A 22551-nucleotide genomic window follows, 5' to 3' on the forward strand; every position below is an offset into this window, starting at 1 on the left:
ATCCACCTCCCTGGGCAACTGGGATTTTTTTTATGTTTCCAATGTCCTCACACACAAGTTAGAAATTAGACAGCTACATATGTCTTTCACATCCTAGTTTAATACCTATTGAGCTTTTGTCTTGGTTTCCCTCTTTAGATCTTGTCTCCCAAACATGGCGTCAGTGAACTTTGCCTGGTTTATGCATATATTGAACTGGGATCTACCTAGGTGAGTGGGGTCTGCTAGCCGTTCAGCTTCCTCAAAGGCCTGACCATTCGGATGCAGTCTTCCACTCCCTTTGCCGACCTAGAATCCCCGTCATTGGTCCGGTACTACACCATGACACATACCCCTCCGGCCCCCCCACCCCCCCAACCGGGGAAACGTCACAGGTTTCTCATATATGTACGGACAGTTTGAATGTCCATTCCTCATGCCCACCCAGCAACACCCAGTGTGGAACCTGATTACGGATGTAATTTCTCACTGATTATTTGAGGATTTCTGTGTTGTTACAGGTTAAAAAGTATAGCTTTTCCCCTCTTCTTGGGTCCCTTCAACATGTCTTGGGAGGGTTGCCTTGCTGACTGTCTGAATGACCAATGTGCATGTACTGTGTGGCTTTATTTTTGTAAGTGGCAAATTCATATTTCTCCCCTCTACTTATCTCTTGTAGATGCCAGTGTCACACTTTGGTGTTTGTTATGTGGAAAGTACTAATTTAGTCTGAGGCAACAACACAGGTGGTGGGATTCTTTTGCACTGAGTTGAGGTAAGCCAGCCAACCAATGGCAGCCATGGGGGAGACGGGAAAGGGGGGTAGTGTGTGTGTGGGGGGGAGTGGGTGATCTTTTAAAGGGTTTTATCATGTGAATCACTATGTAAAAGGGATACTAGTCTTTTCTTTAGCCCTATCCATGGAAACTGTGCCTATGAGCATTTCTATATCAATTTGGATGCATACGTTTACTTTGATGGTGATCAAAATGTACTTTTCTGGAATTTTGAAACTCGGCTTTGCTACCCACCTGTATCACTTTAAGTCAAATTTTGCACAAAGTTGCTAAAAGGTATGTCCTATATTTGCTAAGTGAATTGTCAGATAAATTACCTGTCTTTTGATATATATTTTGACACTTTTGGCTTTTAAGTATTTTCTTAACACTGCTGTAAACAAGAAAATCTACTTGAAAATCCATAATTTTCTAAATGTTTGTCAATGGAAAATGTAAAATACTTTGTCATTGGAATTTTTTCATTTTTCTTGCAGATATACATACCAGCTTTCCAAAACATTTGACCTGGTTAAGATATTTTGAAGGGTATGTGCACTACAGAGCTTTGAACTTGGTGCTTGAGGACGGACAAACAGACACATTTCCAAGATAGGGGTACCCCAAGTTAAATTCCTCCTACTGAAAAGTTTTTGCATGTATCAAGCTGTAACTTTATGTGTGAGGTTTAGAGGTAGTAAGCATTATGTGGTGCAAAAATGATTGATTTTAAAAAAAGTTGGCTGGTGTGATAGGACACAGACCCCCATTACAACTTGCGTTTTTCAGTAGGGACGATTGTAGTTCTGTGTATTTTAGGGTGTAAAGTCTTTTTTTGCTGCCAGCCTGCCGTTTTTAGTGTACAAGTGCATGCTTGGTATGAAAATGATGGAAATTGTCTAAGCTTTGGGCAGGTATGAGTTTTAATGGTGAAAGTTTGAAATTCTGGGCGAGAGGACACAAGGAGACAGGTGGTGATGAGGCTGCGAGTGACGTCCCCTTGGCGTTGCTAAGCACCCCTCCCAGCTGCCGGCATGTAAAGGTCCAGATTTTGACGGTCAACCTATGTCAAGATTTTTACAGCTTCTTTCTCTCAGGCTGGGCCAGGTATGCACCAAAGCTTATTGGCCTCGGAATGTTTGGGACTGAGCTACAGCGCTAAACGTTAACATTGTCGCTTATGGAAAACTAATGGGGGTCTGTGGCCGTATTATCAGTGACTCTTTGTTTCAGTCATTGATGCAGAACGGATGGATTGTATGTAATTTACCTATACAGCCCTAAAATAGTATATGGTCTACATATATAGTTATGTCTAAAAACGTTCAGTGAGAGAGAGCCAGTCTATGGACCGCGTATGTTGGCTTTGCTGGGTGTGGTTATGTATTTTTCAAATTATATAATAGCTACATGTAAACTGTAATACACTCAAAAAATTAACCTGATAATAATTAATTTTAACAGAAAGTCTGTTGTTTGAGTGATGCTAGGATGTATTCTGCTATTGTAGCAGATTGTTCTTCCAAATGCAACACACATATTCTATTAATTCAACATGAAGATTCCATTAGTCTAATAGGATATTGTGTTGTATATGAGAATATTGCGTTATAATAACAGTATTCATTCTAGCATCACTCAGACAACAGACTTTCTGTTAAAATTAACAATGGCATATTGTGCCATCAGTGCATGCGTATAGCAAACGGTGGTTGTATCTTGACCTTTCTTATCGGAACTGCAATAAAATGTAGAATTGGCCAAATGCATACGTCTATTGTATCATGAAGATAAAATATAGAATGTCAGCTCCAGTGTACATTCAATATAGCCAAACGTCGACTTCTCTTATAATGTACCATGCTTTCCGGCCGTAAGTGAGAAGGTCTGCCAGCAACCTGCGGATGGTCGTGGGTTTCCCCCGGGTTCTGCCCGGTTTCCGCCCACCATAATGCTGGCCGCCGTCATATCAGTGAAATATTCTTGAGTACGGCGTAGAACACCAATCAAATAAATAAATAATGTACCATGTACGATTACTTTCAGTGGCTTTTACCGCCTACGTATAATTGTCTGCCTTTGACCAGTGACGTCGTAGGTTCAAACCCAGCCCACGATCCTTCGATCGAGGATTTAAGTCAGAAAGTTGACAGGTGTGTACAGACAATGTGCAGTGGTTTCTTTCAGGTTCTACCCTGTTCCCTTTCTTCCGCTCATACTAGGTGTACATCATAGCGGTACTATAATGAGATATTATGAGACCGATTTAATTTATTTACTTATTTGACTTGAGTTTTACGCCGTACTCAAAGATTTGTGTGTGTACCAAATATAATTCGAATACTTACCGAAATAAATAAATAAATAACCGACAAAACATGTAAAAGTATAACATTTTATTACAAACGACATTTAGTGATCTGTGGTAAGTTCCGAATGTCAGACCAAAACATAACAAGCATGCAACAAATATAGTAAACATTTATTTTGATTGTTATTTGGATAAAGCATTAGACCAACACCCTGCATAGTTCCTCCATTACCAAATCAATACTGCGTTTTCTGTTTTACATTCAATTTTTCTTGGTTAAATTGTTGTAAACATTTTGTAAATTATACATTCCTTTGGAAAAGCTGATCACAATGTCCTGGATAAAGACTAAATATGTAAAAAAATAATAAGAAGTTATATTGTTATAAAAAAAAAACATTTTACTTGAAAGTCTTTGATTAATAAATTATTTCGTGTCATTAACCTATTACGTGTATTTTACATGTCTGTGTCCACTGTAAGTGAAAGGGTTTGTTTTAATGGAAACCGTTACCTCTTGAAGTAATTCAGGCATAAGCTGTGTTGTCTACTGGTCATTCCTGCCTTTGCCATGACGTTTTGTAAATGCTTTTGTACCATATCAAAACGTTCGTCGCAAGAGAGTAATATCATCTTTAGTTTGGACAACGATACGCCATAACGCTTAAACACATGTTTAAGCTGAAAATCCATATACAATGTTTCATTAACTGATTAGGTTCTCATAAAAAAAAAATAAGTGTTTCAAGGTAATTTCCAAAAATAAACTCAAGAACTTTCAAGGCCATGGAACTCGACATGGTCGACACTCCATGGCCATGCTATACTCTACATGAATGGTGATAACTGTAAGGCAGTTTCTTCAACTCCAACACATTCTTGGCCTGACTGAATCAAGCTGACTTCCGCATTTGGATCAGGTACAAGTTTTCGTAAAACCATTCAACGTCCCAGACGGGATCAGCGTCCGGCGTGCAATCCAAGCCTTCCACGAAGGACACAGTATATTCGTTACCTGTCGTAGTCAAGAAAGCCGCAAATAGAGACTTTTCATATCAATAAACAATTTCCTTCTCATGTAACACTGTGTCCCTAATTTATTTACAAGTGTATGTATTTTTTACCAGGTGTTTTCTTTTACATTATTTCAGTAATACCATGCAGGAAGGCCTCTTATTGCAGAACGCCACCAACGTCAACACATTTACGGGTTTTTGTACCTCAAACAAAGGATCCAGTGCAAGTGTATTGAATGGCTGGGTTAGGACAATTGTACAACACGCAATCATGGTATATGATACAGGATATAGAAAACTGATTACTTATCCATTCTTGGAATTTAGCCAGACGAAGACACAAAATTAAAATTTATGTACATTTGCTTTTAACTAACTTACCAAACAGCGCCTGGATATCTTCAGCTCGGGTCACCTGTGGAGGACCTATACATTGACAAATGATAACAATACCAGCAGTTATGCAATGAGTCATGCATGCACAGATCAAATGAACCTTTCAAGGGACGATTCCACAGAGCAATTTTGTTTCACATCAATTCCATATCCGATCAAGTGCGCCGCCGTTGTACATAAATGAAATATTCTTGAGTATGGCCCAAAATTTCAATCTAATATAAATATTTATTTATTTATTTATTTATTTATTTGATTGATGTTTTACGCCGTACTCAAGAATATTTCACTTTTACGACGGCGGCCTGCGTTATAGAAGGAGGAAACCCAATACCATCCGCTGTCAGACCTTCCCACGTACGACTGGGGAGGGAGCCAACCTGAGCTGGGCTTGATCTCACAGCGACCGCATTGGTAAGACCTAGGCTCCTGGGTAAGTGCGCAGCGTTGGCACGCTAACCGTTTCGGCCACGGAGGCCCACAATCTAATCAATCAATCAATCAATCAATCAAAGAAGTTACGTTTTCATAACTTGTATCCTGATTGCAAGATCGTTACTTAGAACCGCCTTTATAGTGCATGCGTTACAAATGTTGTATGTATGCACGTTGTCAATGCGATACATACCATCATTATCTTCACATGAGGACCCGCATATGTGTGAATTCAGACAAACGCAATGTTTGGCAATGTATATGACATTTATTCCTTTCTTGAAAACACGGAGCTATTTTAATGTACCCTCGTGGTTTTTAATTGAAAATACTTCGTTGAGTTTACTCATTCAATCTATATATTATTCTTTTAGTCGTTTTAGTATCGGATCAGAAAATCTCCACACGAAACAGGGACAGAAAATAAAGGCAAATGGAACATGTTTGAAACAAAATGAAGGTAAATGGAACATGTTTGAAACAAAATGACGGTAAATGGAACCTTTACAACTTCCACCAGTTTACTACTGGTTACTGATTGGTTACATTATTACCAATACGCGTGTACTGAATTTAAACATGTTCAGTGTGCTATATATAACACGGATAACTAAATACAAGCACAGGCCTACAATTAAAAATGCACCGACCCCAAAAGCATGTCTGCTTTTCACATGGATTATTATGTAATACTGTGAGTCATATTAATCGTGCAGATTAAATCTGCGTATCTATTTTTGATGCGAATTATAAATACTATACTATGTTAGTATTTCAGGTGAAAATGTGAATAAATCGCCTTACTTGTTTATCTTCCACGTGGATTATACATACAAGCTTACATATACTGGTTTATCAAATGCCGATCAAACCGACGTGTATCGATTTCCAGCATGTAGAATAAATACCATGATGTCAGTATGTCTGCTATCGTCTGATCGCACGATCGCGTACATTAAAACGTTGACCTTCTGTATTGACAGTATGTTTTCAGTATTTCTAAAATTGTCTGATCGGCGTCCATTCAAAAGTCCACCTTATGTATACGGACAGAATGTTTTCAGTGTGTCTGGTATCGCGTGATCGCACGGCCACGCCCATTAAAACGTTGACCTTTCGTATGGTCTCCAATACCGTTTAGTCGGTATTGATGGTATATCGTAGGATTCCTGTATGGATAGTATGTTTTCAGTATGTCTGGTATCGTCTGATAGCATGGTCGAGTCCATTAAAAAGTCTAGTTTGTATGTGCACTACAAATACTGTCAGTGTCTCTTTCTTGCTCTAATCTCTCAGTACTGGGCGAAAAGTGAAGCAGCAACAAGTACCATTTTTAAAGTCTTTGGTCTGACTTGGGATCAAATCTGGGTCTTTCGACTTCGATCCCGAGTCATACGACTTCAAGGTCGACGCTCTAACCATTACGCCACCGAAGCGTTCTAAATACGGTGGTGTCAGTATATCTTGAATCATGTGTTTGCATGACCGCGTAATTCATTATAAATCGTGTACGTTAAATCGTGTCTTCGCATATATATATTACAGCATGTTTGTACACAGTTGCCATTTGAATACTACCTTTATGGGGTTCTCCACCTGCTTTTTTCATGTCCACAGCACTCAGCAGATAGCGACACCCTTCAGCCATTAATGACTTAAGCAGAGAGACATATCTGACCAAACAACGACATGGTTATAAAAGCAAAAAGGCAAGGCAAGGCAAACAAAACAAAAATAATTGAGAGAATATGTAAAACAGGCAAATAAAACAAAAACAGCTTTAGAAGAATTTGCAAAACCAGTATAAGGAAAATTAAAGAAAAATAAGCAAAAGATGTCACGAAAATGTGGCCAACTAAATAGAAAAAATAATCATGTCCATGTTAGAGGTACATCAGAATAGCTACATCAGTAACATCAGTTACATACATACCAGGCTTCCACCAACAAAAACATATAAAAAAAACTATAAATTGTATGTATAGTTAAAGCTGTTATAGTTTGACATATGGATTAATTACAATATACATGTATCGCCAAACCTATTAAGCTTCCAACCTTTACCAAACCACGTGACACACCAAATTCTTCCCGAAGAAGATGTCTGCAATGTGGCTAGTCTTTCAGTTGTTCACCTTGTTTACAACCAATCAATGTACGATACTGAGGAGTTAAATCCATCTACTTGGGAATACATTCACTTATTTATGTAAATTTCCTTTGGAAGAATAAATGCAGGGAAATATGAAAATGCTTGCAATGTACGCATGGGTTTTATCTCCCTTATTGGAAATAGAGGGTTCATTATGTTGCGCGGGAATGAGCGTTTTATATTGGTGTATATACGTTTATAATTAACAAAAAAACTTCAGTTTTCAATAGTGTATGACAAACGGTTTTTTTTTCTTCATTCCTTTTTTTTTCTTTTAAATGACATAACATATTTGGAGTAAGTATTCACAAAATGCTTCAAGCCAATGTTGTCCAAAAATTTCCACATATTTGTGTGTATACGCTAACATAATTTACGCAGGTCAGTGGTTAACAATCTGCCACGTGATAAGTAATTTGATTTGATACATATGTTCAGCTGAGGGTGAGAAAAGCTCAGACACCTGTTAGGCTGCTTGCTACTGGCACTACCACCTGTTTACTACACATTTTTCAATTATGACTAAAATTGTATACTGTAGTTATATACTCACTTTGCTAAAAAAAAAACAAAAAAAAACAATTAATTTAAGTGCATATATGTTTTTGTCCGGTGATAAATACCATGGCGCCAAACGTGCAGTGTATACCTTACATTTGCCATCCCCAAAACCCCCTATTCTATCTACATACACTGATATAGACAAAATGTTGATGCATGTTAACATCTACAGATGATACAAACACATACAGCACTACCTTTGCCGGTCCGTCCTATTCAATGCCACAAAAGCCGCTCGGTCCCAAATAACATCAAACACCCCAAGTGTTTCTCTGGAAATACAAATAAAGAACAGAAAAAAAAAGAAAGAACACATGTCACTTGATGCAATGACATGTCACACACATATACTCTATTATGCATCTATATTATGCATTTCTGATATTACTGTCAATGAACGTGCCAAGTAGGTCTAGTGCATAGTATGTGTAAGATTTCCTGATTTATACAGCCAGTACACTTATATCTGTAGACTTCAGCTGAGCTGGTATGAAAGTACACATTTTATTGTGGACTCAAAACATGTTTATTGATGTCCATAAATAATTAATTCCTGTTTCAGGTCCAACTATTGCATTTGTGTGAAGGTACTGGTTTCAAGTGTAAGCAGCCACAGGGATTAAGGGCTGAATTGAACCGAATAAAACAAATATCCGCTACAAATGGCATTATGTGGGAGGAAACCAGCCACAAGAGAGTCATCGACCATTTATTGCTATCAAATCCCCAATCCACAAACTCCCTTTCCGAAGTCGGGATTGAATTTATACATCGTGTGACCTAGCGATCGAAAGACAAGTGTCTAAAACAATCGACCACGACCCACTCTCTAAACAATATGACGTCCTCTCTTCGAATGTTTTACTTACTTGGACAAACGAAACAAATCGCAAACGTGTACTTTAATCCTTCCGTCGGCTGTCTGGAAAACACGAATACCAACAGATAAATGAATTAAACATGTGTGCCAGAAGCAAATTCTAGCACTGTGAATACCTGTCACATATGATAGCCATCTACACGCTTCCTCTTTCATGTGAGGCTACTGTATACATGAGTAAGACCCATTGCTATATAGGATCTCTAACAAAAGAATTACGCGGCCCAGTGCACATAAAGGTATAGATCTACTCCAGGAGAGGAGCATAAAGTTCTTCTCTTAGAATTCCTCTTTGAATGCAAGTCTACAAAAATACAGAGCTTGTATAGCTGTCAATGTCTTTATTTGGAACGCTGTACACATATCAAAAGAAAACTTAAAGTGGCGTTCGTCACCGATCGAGTAATCAATAGTCTATAGGCACCTTAGATCTTAGGTGGCACTGAAATGCTCCTTTACAGGGAAACCAATCACAAACAGTTGAACCAAGCCTCAGCTAATAGCTCGCAAAGAGTAAATTCGAACAACAGTTTTACGAAAATTCATTCAGTAAACTGCTTAAGGCAGAAGTTCATTGCATATAATCCATGAGGGAGTGTTCCTAAATAATACTTAAATCAAACATCACATAAATCGCTTAAGCACGGCAAAGATGCTGCTTAAGTAAAACACCTTTGTACGTATATACAAGTCTACATACACGCACCTTATACAAAGGGCCGGTATCACTGTTCTCCACCACAAAGTCCAGCTTTTCTGTTTCAAAGAATGTCCTTACGGGTGTCTCCACCATATCAACCCCTACCACGTGATTCCCCTGCTCAGCCAACCTGTATGTATAGATTGTAGTCTATTCATCTTAATAAACAATTTTAATTACGCATTTCTTACATACTTCATGACGGGACACTTTATATAGGACTGTGCTTAATTCACAAAATTAAATTAAATCAAAATTGTGATTTTTGAGAAGACAAATACGTTTTCTCGTCATGATTAAGCTCAATTTTTAACATCTTTTCAAAAATCATTAGAATCTAAATTCTAAAACTGAGAGCACATTAATGATTTGTTTCAGTGAGTCAACCTTGTCCTCATATATGGCCAACGTGACGTGGCCAAAATTAGAGTTCATGTCAGCATGCTTATTAATAAACATTCTTTTCAAATCATTTGAAAAGTGTAACATCCTCTCAAGTTTTAGAAACTGCATTAGTTGTTCCACATTTTTCAGTAAATTCTTTCACTTATTATAACATTCAGTGTTAAACACAACTCGTCAAAAACTTTGTCTAAATATTATTATGCATACCATCTCATGTCCAGCGTTTTCCCACACAAAGGTACGAAAATGTATAGGTCGCGTCTGCCTTCCACTTGTCCACAAAAATTAGACTGAAGCAATCTGATTGGGGTGAAAAGCCCAAAGTAAATTGTTAGCATCGCTGTGACAAAAGCAATGCTAAAAATAGTTCACTCTGCGAAGATTTTCTGCGCAGCACAAAGAATTTCTCCGCAGTGAAAAGGTTTACTCCGCGGTGCAAAGGATTTCTCCTATTATAACCGAACGCGTTATTTTTGTCTGGTGAAAATCATGGCAAAAATATATTCACGCATGAGGTTTGTATACTTGGAACCTTGTTTTGTTATAGTGTATCTCTTGTGAAGTACATCTATCAAAGCTTCAAGGTGATGTTTGCATGGTATAAATTCCCGAAACTAAACAAAAGTGACACTAACAGAACAAAAATTGTTCCGCAGAGAAAACCTTCATTGCATATATCGCAGAGGATTCGCTTAGCGCGACTTTAAAATATAAAATTCACTGTAATGTGGCAAAGCACAGACTTGTAGAAAAATATAGCGCGGGTAAAAAATCCCCCAAATTACATTCATCAGCGTTCAGAAAATACGAAATACATACACACAATCTGGTTTATACTATGAACTTCTTGTAACTTTTTTTTCTTTTTAATCAAAATGCAAAATACACATTGCATAAATTTATAATTTATTATATACATATAACGTTATTCCAAATTTGACAATATGGCATTGATTATTAACATACTTGTGAACGTGGTTCCTGTAGTGGCATGGCATGTCACTTTCCTTCCACATTTTTCTCCAACCGTCTGCTGTAACTTCCATGTTGACATATAATGGGTATATCTATAGTATATGAAGACAAGCACGTGATCAGAAAGTTTTGACAGGACTGAATGGGTTCAACATGCACATAGATTCATCAAAGAGCTCTATTTATTTAGATATTTATTTATTTACTTGATTGTTGTTTAGCGTCATACAATTCTACAATGGCCTAGAAGATATATGTGCGCTAACATATAATGCAACATTCCACTAAATTTGACCATTAAATGTCTTAGGTTCAAATCCAGTTGTCACTAGTTTGTCAGCAACTTTATAACCATTAAACTTGTTTTATACGCTTTCCCCCCGCGCGGGTTCTGGCCCATTTCCTTCCACCATAATGTTGGCTATTGTCGAATAAGTATCATATAAGTCTAAACATAAAGACTATGTCATTTGATTGCAAAGTAAAACAGATTTTGGAAGAGGTAAGAGCATTACATAAAGTGAAAAATTCTGAAAATGCGTAGCATCACTAAATTTTCAACTTTTGAAAAATAAAATTAACCATTTACGCCCCTACATTTAATTGTTTTTATGCCTACAGACCTATATATATTGATTTGTTTCTAATGGCCGTAGTCCCACGATCTATATATATATATATATATATATATATATATATATATATATATATATATATATATACTGCCGTGAAAACTATTGTCTTGCTTACAGCTATTTGAGATATGAGAATGCATGTAATGGTAGACATACATACATGTTATTGTATATGATGTGTTTTCTAAATGACAAATAGGACCAAGGAACATCCTGGTGCAGAACATTAAGCCAACACTGTGACACAGAAACCATGCAGTTATTTACAAGCTAGTATTTTGTTTATCATTTTATCTTCTATGATAAAAGAAAAAATTGTGAAACCTTTGTATTGTCGTTAGCTTAATTTGTTATCCACTGTACTGAATGGCTGTCTATAGTATTCAGAATGCATGATTACGATCACTTAGGCCTACTTCAAAATTTATCTTGATTATTGAATGCTTGCTTTTTCTCTGCACAACATTTGATGAATGCAGCGAACGAGGTGGGACAAAAAGAAAAATGTATTTAATAAGCGAAAATAATTGTCGCAACTATTAGGCTACATCAGACGCCAAACATTTGGTGGAGGACATAGGGATAATCCCCAAAGAGGCGAAAGTTTGGTAAAAATTAATACATTTCAAATCGTTATTTCCATTACCAGAAGGCTATAAAATTAGGTTACAATGTATGCAATGTATATATAAAAAAACATAACACTAAAAACGGTTCAACTGAGCGCAGCAAACACCGTATTTGTTGTTTTTACGGTCATTTTCCGCGCCATGTGTCACGTCATGCTTCTGATCACGTGACTCTTACGCATTTATCGTCCACTCGTTCGTCGGTCGAGTCGGAAGGCGATTCAGTGCTGCAGACGAAGTACATAAACTAGGTTTGTCACGCTGTTTCATGGCTCATATCATCATATTTTAATAGCACATAGCTTTCCTAAACTGTATGGCATCAGAACACAACTGTAAGGTTGATGTAAGCCTCGTTTCTCACACGAGATATCGGCCGACTGCAGCTACATCTCGCCACCGCCATCTTGCATTACATCGGCACTTCACGAAGTAGACGAGCCGGCGAGCGGACAATCGCGCTGCTGCAGTAAGACTACGAGCTCAGAAATCGCGTACAGCACTGGATTTATAAATGTCAACGGGGAAAAAGTCTCTAATCACGCAACATGTACGCCTTGTACTGAGTAAAAAGGCCTGATTTTCTTGTCTGTAAAATGTACACAACGCTGACCTTACCCGCTTGCTTTTTAGTCGACATTCAATATGCTGCTTGTCTGCCTTTCTGCACCGCGTGCTTCGGTGACCTACTTTCCGCTAAGCTAAGTGGACTATGCACAGCCGTCTACAGCTTCTTGGTGGTAAAACTAGGTCAACCTGTTACAACCGTTCCACAACGATCGGGTGCATAACTCAGCTGGGTACAATTATCCTTCGACATGCTAAGATAAACCCTGCGAGAGTCTGCTAGTTGTGTTTTATTAAATGGTGTCAGCCAGTTAATTCATAATGTATTTATTTTAATCAGTTTTTTAGCTAAAAAGTTGACCCTTGATTATTGTAAGTGTTCTGTGGACTAGACAAAGCTTGTATTACATGTTTAATTATACAGACATATGAGTGAAATGAAGATAATTGATATTAAAGTATTATTACTACTATCCCATACTCCTATGTCTGAGGGAGTTGGGGAGAAATTTTATAATCGTTTTAATCTTACATTAAAACTGTTCATTAATTTATATAATGGTGGGTAACTTTGAAGTTTTGCTCTCTGGTAAGCATTGATCTAACTCGAAGTACTAGACAAGATATAATTTATTTTCAGTCGAGGACAGAGCATGGTGTTAAATAATGATAGATCAAATCAGTGGAGGACAACCATTAAGAGTTGTTTGCGAGAGGTACATGTACGTAAGGACTACATCACCAAGTCATTGTCAGCATGAGGAAAGGTTATCTCCCTTTCAACATGGAGTTATAACATTGTACTTGTAGTTTTAAAATGGGGGGGGGGGGGAGAGAAATACTTCTATGTAAGTAGCGTAAAACTTATATGGAACCAAAAACAGTGAACATGAATGGTTTTACATGAATATGATGTTTATTTAGAACTATGTTCCCCTATATTGTTTTTATGTTTTTGTGTGTACTCATCCTTGGTGCATGGTGTACACATCAACAAAAGAAATCACTGTCCTTCACCAAACTTTTATCACAATACCTTGGTACAATAGATTAACTGCTAGGTACATGTACATCCAAAAGTAATGGTATTAATTCTGAAATGTTTGTTTCAGGGATAGAATAATCTGTTTGTGTACAATTAATGCAAATACATGTATTGAAATATTTTGCTTATAATGTATAAAACATCATAATGTTTCAGGTTTTTAAAGTTCCCCCACTTTTCTCATTTTAACACTACCATGTTGTAGACTCCATGTTGAAATGGAGATAACAGTTATTTTAAGGAATATGCATGAGTGTGTAACAGCAGGGATTGTGAGACACATCTCTCTGGGGTTGTACATGATGCTACAACTCTGGAAACGCATATTGCCAGGCTGGTACATTCTGCAATAGTGAGTTCTGGTATTTCCTGTTCGCAGAATTTCATCCACAAGTGAGGTGAACTGAACTAACCACACCAAACCGAGATGAAAAAAATGTTTTATTACTACCTGTGTTACTCATCATTAAAAGTAAGTACTTTTTTCATGTCACTAATACAGAGAAGTGTGCCATAGCCAAGTGGTCGTGGTGCTATTCTCTTAGTCACTAGTAGGGGACTGTAGGTAAAGTGACACATGGGTTCAATACAATTCTTGGGACAGTTTCATTGTTATTGGGGCCTTGGTGGGAGTAATGAGCGTAAGTGAAAAATTCTAGACACGACATTTAACACCAGTTCAATCAATTAATCTTGTGCGGTCTTGTATGAATTTCACTATGCAGAGACCACTTGCCTTCTATCAGTATGTCCCATATGTCATGTGGGACAGTTCTCCTGTAACTGTCTAAAGGTCAGTGGCTTTGTGAATCAGGCTACTATTTATTTTTTTTAAGTGAAAATATTTTTGAGTATTTTTAATATTAAACAGCAATCAAATAAATGAATGAAATACACATATTTTGACCTAGCATAAGGTACAAAGTTGTTCACATGGGCACAAACATATCCTGACTCTTTATCTTACATTGTAGGAAGCTGAAAGCATATCTCTGGACAACTAGCTCTGCCTCCAACATTTTTTTCTTAAAACGTGAAATTTTGTTACTGTAGATTGATAATCATCAAACCACTTATTCTGTTACCAACTGGACCAATCACTTACACAGGGTCAATCATATCTACAGATGCCATCTGATTTATATCTGAACCACCAGTGATCAGTCTGCTGTCACTGTCATACCAGTCAGGCCTATGTATGAACTAGTCCTGACATACCCAGCCAATCCTATATCTAAGCCACAAATCAAATGCCAATCAAACCAGTCATTACATAATCATTCCAGCCTATTCCAGCACGAAGAATCAAACCTATCACTGTGTCATTAATGAAACCTATCGCAGCACTACCATTCCTGTTCCTCGCCTATTCCTGCACCAACAAACAAACCTATCACAGCACTACCATTTCAGCCTATTCAGTATCTCTGCACCAACAAACAAACCTATCACAGCACTACAATTCCTTTTTCCAGCCTATCTCTGCACCAACAAACAAACCTATCACCGCACTACCATTTCAGCCTATTCAGTATCCCTGCACCAACAAACAAACCAGTCACTGCACTACCATTCCAGCCTATTCAGTATTCCTTCAACAGCTCTGTAACCTGTGACTGCATCCAGTCTCCAGCCTATCCCTGCACCAACAAAGAAACATATCACAGCACTACCTTTCCTGTTTCCGACCTATCGCTGCACCAACGAACAAACCTATCACATCATTACCATTTCAGCTTGTTCAGTATTCCTGCACTGACAGTCAAACTAATCAATATGTCATTGATGAAACCTGTCACAGCACTACCATTCCAGCCTATAGAGTATCCCTGCATCAGCAGTCCAACCTAGTATCACTTGTGTGCCAGCAATGCAGTACAAATTAAACCTTTTATTGCTCGAACAAAAGTTTTCAGATTTTGTGATTTTTAGTTAAACAAGAAGATTCCAAAGATGAAAACATGAGCAGCGTTCTAGCTCTGTGAACCTGTGCAATAGATCTTGGCCCATGTGGCAATGTTATGGTAGAGTTCCGAGTTCCTGCCTTTTACGTCATTGGTTTGGTTATCCTCACAAGCCCTATTCAAGCGCTTAGTGTCCATTTACCTGTACGCAATTAGTTAGAATGTTTCAACTGAGCAGTGCTTGTGTGTGTATTGTGTGTTTTATTAACAGTCACTAGCTTACAAAAAAATTGTGAAAAGTCATTGATACAACGTGTAAAAACCCTAAGAATTCAACATCATTCAGGAGTTTTCTTTTGTTTTAAACCTTTCTAAGCCGTCAATCCGAAGCTAACTTTTTATCTATTGTCCTGATAGAATCAAGTACTGCTATAACAGCATAATGAATACAGAAATTTTTTATGAAATCTTATTTTGAATAAAGGAAGATAAAAGTAGGAAAAGATTTTTTTTTGTAATTTTAAATTCTAGTTGAACCTGCTACCTGGGAATGGTCAAAGGGTTTTCAAGGTTTCCTTCCACAGTAAGGCTGACTTTTGTTGCATTAGTGAAATAAGTCAATAAGTAATCTATAGTCGAACCTATCTCCTTTCTCTGTCATCTCACAGGTGTGCATTGCAAGCTCATGAAGGAACATGTCTGAAGGTAGCTTCTTAAAGATTGCCAATGTCTGCAGCGTTTCGACTAATGCTGCTTTAAACTTCACACCATTCCTGCAGGAGAAAGGACAAGGGGATGGGGCTGTAACAAATCCCAATGGCTTGGGCATGTATCTCTTACCAGCCACAAATGTGTCGGGAGTGCCAGGCTCTGCTGCATATATCACAGTACCGGCTGAGCAAATCCATAAGACGGTTCACCAAGTGGCCACTCAGCAACCAACAGTCACTCAGCAGGTATCCGTGAATCAAACTCAGAGTGGTCTGCCAGCTAACTTTGGCTTCAGTTCTCCTGTTTCTTTGGCAGAAGTCACCTCACAGTCCGCCACTCTGTCTACCAAGATTGGTTCATTTGTGGATAAGTTGATTTTGCAAAATGAAACCATCCTGAAAGGACACGATGTGTCTGGTGTTCGACCAAGATTGCGAGCCACATCAAGTTATTCCCCCAAAACTGCCTCTCCGCAGTCTAAACCATCTACAATTCAATCAAAGAACCCACTTGTGTTCCAGAAACTGAACTTGCCACCAACCCAGTTCATTCCTGATGGACTTGTTGTAAAAAATCCCAAAGTTCCAACAGAGCGCGATGTTCTGTTAAAAAGGGAACTTTCAGCAGAAAAGAAAATTAGGCTCGCCGATGCCATAGTCCGTCCTGATAGCCCAACTAGTATGTGCTTGTTACATCCCAAGGACGAATCCCTGTTCGCTTCAAGCCTGGTGCAGGTCCATGTGCAGAAGGACCAGGCCGGTGGTCTGTTAAGGGATGTGATCTGTGGCCTGGTTTGCAGAGCCAGGGTCAAAGTGAGTGAAAATTCTGCCCTGCCTTTGGACATTGACCTGTACTGGTGTAACTTTTGTGCCTTCAAATGTGAAAGAAAAGTGGATTTCTTACGTCATGTGATGAGTCATAGGTTTAACTGCTGGTTTTGTACGTTCCAGGCTTTCTCCAGGGCTGATGTTGTCCGCCACTGTGTGGAGAAACATTCGTCCTTTGATGCAGAGCCATGGTCGTTCTGTTCTCTACTCAACGACCATTTAAAACTGTCTGTAGAAACTAAGCAAGAGAGCCTAACAGTAAAGACTGAGCCACAAGATGAAGAATGTCTGGCAGAAGAACAGCAGGAAAGTAACCATGAATCGCTCAACTTGGCTCCTGTAGATATGGTAGAGATGTCAGACAGTGAAGTGCTGAAGAAGCAGGTAGAAATAATCAACACTTCTGCAAGGTCTGAGACCACTCAGTCACAAGAAGATGCAGACATCTCAAACGAAGAGCAGTGGAGTCTTGAGAAAACCGAAAGTTGGAATTGTCGCCACTGTGACTTTGTCTCACAGGACTACAAGCTGATCCAAATCCACTGCACCATTATGCACCCCATGATGAACAAATCTGCTAAGGCAGTGACGGTTTCAAGTGAGCTGGCGCAGCAAATCCGTAAACTGGATATGATTCGTAAGCTCCATCTGGAGAAAGGGGAAAAGGAATTTCTGAAATCAACAGAGAGTACATCATCGTCCAGTAATCCTTCAGTAGCAAGGGAGGAGGAGCAGGTGATGAATGAGGAAGAAGAGGTAAATCAAGAACAAGATATGGAAGAGGAAAATGAAGAAGAGGAAGAGTCTGAAATGGACCATGAAGAAAATGTGTTAGAAGAGGAATCAAAATCAAAGGATATTCTAATCTATGAATGCTACAACTGCCACGGCCAGTCCCTCAAGCTCAGAGAGGTACGCAAGCACTTATCCAAGGAGCATGTGGGAGAACCATTCATAGCCATCGATCTGTTAGCTGTCCGCCGCAAACAAGCCAGATACATTATCTTTTGCCCGAGACCAGGTTGTTCTTTCTTCTCACGCTGTCAGCAAGGTTTCTCCGAACACATCACATGGGATGATTGTCCCGGAAAAAAGGACTCCAAACAAACTTCAGACGTTCTCCAAAGCCTGTCGAAAACTGCATTGTTTGCACAGAATTCCATGCGAACTATAATCAGAGGTAAAGCTGACTCCAATGGCAAAATCCAACGGATGATGTGCCACCAGAAAAACTGCCGTTACCAGTGTGCCAAACCAGTCAGGATGAGGAACCACATGGTCAGATTTCACTTTAACCAGAAACCTACTTATACGCTGGCAGTGCGACACGGTAAAAAGCTTTCTAAGAGCAGAATTTACTTTTGTCCCAGTTGCTCTGCCTTTCAATGTAATTCGGTACAGACGATATGTGAACACCTGCTTACCAAGCATAGGATTTCAGACACCAACAGTTATACAGTTAGGGAGTTGTTGGACCATGGCAGGCAGGCAGGGGTTGAAGTCTCTGCTAAAAAGGTGCAAAAGACAGTAGCAGAGGAGGAGGAGATCAGACCTGATAGAGGGCAGTTAGAAGCCATGATGGAAAAGTACCTAGAAGATGAGACTCAGAACAAGATGGCCACTTCTGGCAGTGGCTTGCGTCATGCTGCAGTCAAAGCAGAAGTCAGGCTGAAAACCAAGCATCAGACCCCAAGGTGCTACAAGTGTAAATTTTGCAAGTACCAATGTCTAGGGGCAAACTTGATGAGAACACACATTCACAATGACCATCATGGGGTCTCCATGATCGCCACAGATGTCGGCATGCGGCGAAACAAGCATGGAGGGCGCGTCTACCTTTGTCCACAGGTCGGCTGCGACTTTGCCTCCAAGAACACTGACGAGTGGTTGCACCACTGCGCTCAGAAACATGGTCTGGAAAGCTTGCCTATCCCAAGGGACGTCTCGGAGCTGGACATCCGTATGTTCTCCAAATTCCCTCCGACATACGAGTGCCTGTACTGCGAGGGTTCTGTGGTCAGGGACACCCCGACGCTTATGCGACTTCATCTGACGAAGAGTCACAAGGGAGAGGTGGTGGTCATGAGGGATGTGGTGGCTCGCAAACAGTGCAAGGCCTCCAGAATCTACATGTGCAACAAGCTCTCCTGTGACTTCATTACCAAACATCAGACAGACTACGAGACGCACATTGACTCCTGTGATGTTGTGCCTAATGGGCACGTCTCCTCCAACAGTAATGAACAGGCTTTGCACAATGCCCACAAGGACAGTGAAACCACTGATGATAATGGTATAAGCCCTGGTATGGAATATATTGCAGTTGCTGATGCTAGCGAAGAAACTGATGAAATCATTGACCTTGATCAAGCAACCAGTGATGATGATGACCTGGCTAATGAGTTGGATATGGATGAGGATGCCTCTCATGGTGAAGAAATTACAGAGGTGATCATCCAAGACACGACCACACAAGATGTAGTTAGAATTAAAGTAGAAAACCCAGATTTATGAAGAGCTACATAAACGTGCCTGTTAAAACATATACATGTAGTTCTTAAAAGACAAAACTCATGTTAGCTTCCTGTCCAGCTGTACGTGGAAAGATCTGACAACCTGGGCTCTGTCCGGTTTCGTCCCACCATAATGCTGACCCCCGTCGTATAAAAGAAATATTCTTATGGCATAAAACACGAATCAGATAAATAAATAAATTTTTAAAAAAAGGCAAGGAAACTCAAGACATATCTTGTGACCATCCAACAGAGAAGTTAGCGAAGCTAAATCAAGTTTTGACATACTGAACTTTTTCTTCATTTCTCTCCACCAAAATATAGACACCATGTACAAGTAGTTTTGATTTTTAAATCAAGCTTTAAAGCCACATTGACGGTGTTCTGCCTTGGAGGATTACACCTGCTTTTTTCTATTATTATACTTACACATAAACATATTTTGTCAGTTTTATTCATGCTTTGTGTACTAATATGAAGACTCCTTCCAACATAATATACATAGACTGATGGTTCAAGAAAAGGAAAGCATTTGATGTCATGGAACTTATAATGGCAAAGTACTCCATCAAGCTCATTTTAGAAAACGAACATTTTACTGTTGTACATGTAATTCTGTACCAGAATTTGTTTCTGTTTTCAATTTTCAATGAACTTAATAGATATTGATTTAACTGCAACCTTATTTAGACTATGGTCTTTATGGGCAGACATCCCTGAGGCTCCAGAACAATTCTGTATAGATGTTCATTGAATAACTGTCTCTCTACAAATGATGCCAGATAGATGGACGAGTGTACATGAATGGGATTCTTTCTCGTTGTGGGACAAACCTACCCCTGTGGCTTACCATGTAGCATTGTTACCTTCAGCAGTCGCACAAATTTCAGCAAATTTTGTACATTTTACATAACTTTTCTGACACTTGAAACTGCATATGGATTTGAGCATAGTTCAGGTATTTTAATAAAAAAATACATATAACAAAGAAAGAAAAGATTAGAACTGAGATGAATCTTGTTGTCAAAGTCTGCTGTCTTGTAGAAACCAGTGTACGTACACCAGCGGCAATGTATGTTGCCCTGTCTACTCAATACTGTATGACCCATTTCCCATAACCATGCATACTGATGCGCATTCAAGACAGCTATCTGACTCATCCCAAACTTTCTGTTGTGTTTTGATTGGTCATGATGGTACACAGCTGCTTTCGCTTAAGTGACAGTAATCAGATTTCCGGGTTGAAAACAGTCGGCAGACACTGAAACTGAGAGGGATGAAAAAGAGACCTTAGTGAGTACATGTACCTTGACAGAAGTCAAGCATGAGAAATAGGTGTAGTCAAACCAGTGAGAGCTGGATTTGAACCTGTGATGTCATGAGTTCCAGTGCATTGTTGTAAGGCCAGCAAGTGAGCTTACCTGCTTATTGAACACAAATGTAAAATAGTCACAGATGGTTTAATGGTTTTGTTGGGGTTTTTTTCTTGTGTGATGTTATGAAATGTTAAACATTAAAATTAGTGCAGCCAGGTGAGTCAACATTTGTTTGAAAAGCATGTTAAGGCTTATATTGGAAGTACATGTCTCTGTGACCTCAGTCAATTAAATCTACTGATGCATGTCTGGGATTGCTCATTAAGTATCCTTAATGTTGGTAGCCAGTGATTGTTTAAACTGTTACGTAGCATTGATCAAAGTGAAATACAGGTATCCTGGCACTGCTAATATTCCAAATATATTTGTTAACTCAGTATCACTGAAATTTACTGCATTGTTATCTTGGGTTGCTTATAATGTATCCTGTAATCAAATCCTTTCATTTGTTGATTTATTTAACGAGGCTGTATGCTGTATTTAAGAACACGTGTGACAGATTGCAGCTGAACGAGTACCCTTATTTCTCAACCTTTCACTTATGAAAGAGCTACTTTCAGCGCAATTTATACACATTTTTAATGTGATTTTGGAGACATTGTTTGGATTGGCCACTTTCAGTGCTTCACAAAAGGTTTGATTCTGTCAGTCAACACAGAATAGTGCCTTGAGAACACGCTTGAATGAACATCTTGCAAACATGCGAAAAGGTTGAAAAATTACATTTGCACAATTCTAAGGCCAGCACGGTACACTATGGGCCCAAGAATTGAGCAACTGAAGCAGCAGAAGCTGAAACATGTGAATTCAATGTTACAGGGCTTATTTTTGCCAAGAAGTGCATTGCCACAAGCATATGCTCTTGGACTGACCCAGCCAAGGCCTCACCTAGATTATTCTTTTGTAATATTTTGTGCCTCTCCTATGTTATTCTGCCTGTTAACTATGTTAAATTTTCAATACACCTTTTTTTTTGAAAAAGTTGGGGGCAATAAGTATATGGTTTACAAATGTTTATTTTTGATGAATTTGGCATTTGTGTGCATTACTTTTGTTGTTCTCATCTGGTGCATCGATAGATATATCAGAATAGACTGTATCTTGTACTCCTCAGCTACATTGCATAAGCTGTATCAGTCCTCCACAGCTGCAGTGAGCAAATATCTGAACCCGCGGCATATGTCTTTTACAGTTGTTATTTGCAAATATCTGAACAACTTGTGTCTGTCCTCCACATCTGCTATGTGCAAATATCTGATCGACCTGTGTCTGTCCCTCAAAACTGCTTTTTGAAAATTTCTGAACAACTTGTATCAGTCCTTCATAGCTGCTATTTGCAAGTATCTGTACCTGTCCTCCATAACCGCAGTATGCAAATATCTGAACAGCTTGTATCTGTCCACCATGGCTGCTATGTACAATTATGTGAACAGCCTGTATCTGTCCTTGATAGCTGCGGGGCCTTCGTGGCTCAGTCGGTTAGCGTGCTAGCGCAGCATAATGACCCAGGAGCCTCTCACCAATGCGATCGCTGTGAGTTCAAGTCCAGCTCATGCTGGCTTCCTCTCCGGCCATACGTGGGAAGGTCAGTCAGCAACCTACGGATGGTCGTGGGTTTCCCCCAGGCTGTGCCCGGTTTCCACCCACCATAATGCTGGCCGCCGTCGTATAAGTGAAATATTCTTGAGTACGGCGTAAAACACCAATCAAATCAAATCAAAATCCTTGATAGCTGCAGTGTGCAAAAATCTGAACATG

At 39.1% G+C, this 22551-nt stretch overlaps 2 protein-coding genes across 3 annotated transcripts; one reads left to right on the forward strand and one right to left on the reverse strand.

Moving 5' to 3' along the window:
- Window positions 1-3178: 3178 nt before the first annotated feature.
- LOC135471947 (probable thiopurine S-methyltransferase) lies at window positions 3179-12532 on the reverse strand. Its single transcript, XM_064751405.1, has 9 exons — window positions 12469-12532; window positions 10578-10678; window positions 9819-9911; window positions 9213-9336; window positions 8496-8548; window positions 7824-7898; window positions 6492-6586; window positions 4464-4508; window positions 3179-4081 (listed from the first exon to the last, which is right to left on the reverse strand). Exons 2-9 carry the CDS (start codon window positions 10655-10657, stop codon window positions 3960-3962), a joined length of 687 nt encoding a protein of 228 aa, XP_064607475.1. The 5' UTR covers window positions 10658-10678; window positions 12469-12532; the 3' UTR covers window positions 3179-3959.
- On the forward strand, window positions 12045-21781 carry LOC135471946 (uncharacterized). Of its 2 annotated transcripts, none has more exons than XM_064751403.1 (3): window positions 12045-12101; window positions 13842-13934; window positions 16035-21781. In XM_064751403.1, exon 3 carries the CDS (start codon window positions 16062-16064, stop codon window positions 19416-19418), a length of 3357 nt encoding a protein of 1118 aa, XP_064607473.1. In that variant the 5' UTR covers window positions 12045-12101; window positions 13842-13934; window positions 16035-16061; the 3' UTR covers window positions 19419-21781. The 2 variants fall into 2 exon arrangements, with proteins under 2 accessions (XP_064607473.1, XP_064607474.1); XM_064751404.1 differs by lacking the exon at window positions 12045-12101 and adding an exon at window positions 12542-12650.
- The last annotated feature ends 770 nt before the right edge of the window (window positions 21782-22551 follow it).

This window comes from Liolophura sinensis, chromosome 7, assembly GCF_032854445.1.
Source record: "Liolophura sinensis isolate JHLJ2023 chromosome 7, CUHK_Ljap_v2, whole genome shotgun sequence".
Lineage (NCBI taxonomy): Eukaryota > Metazoa > Mollusca > Polyplacophora > Chitonida > Chitonidae > Liolophura > Liolophura sinensis.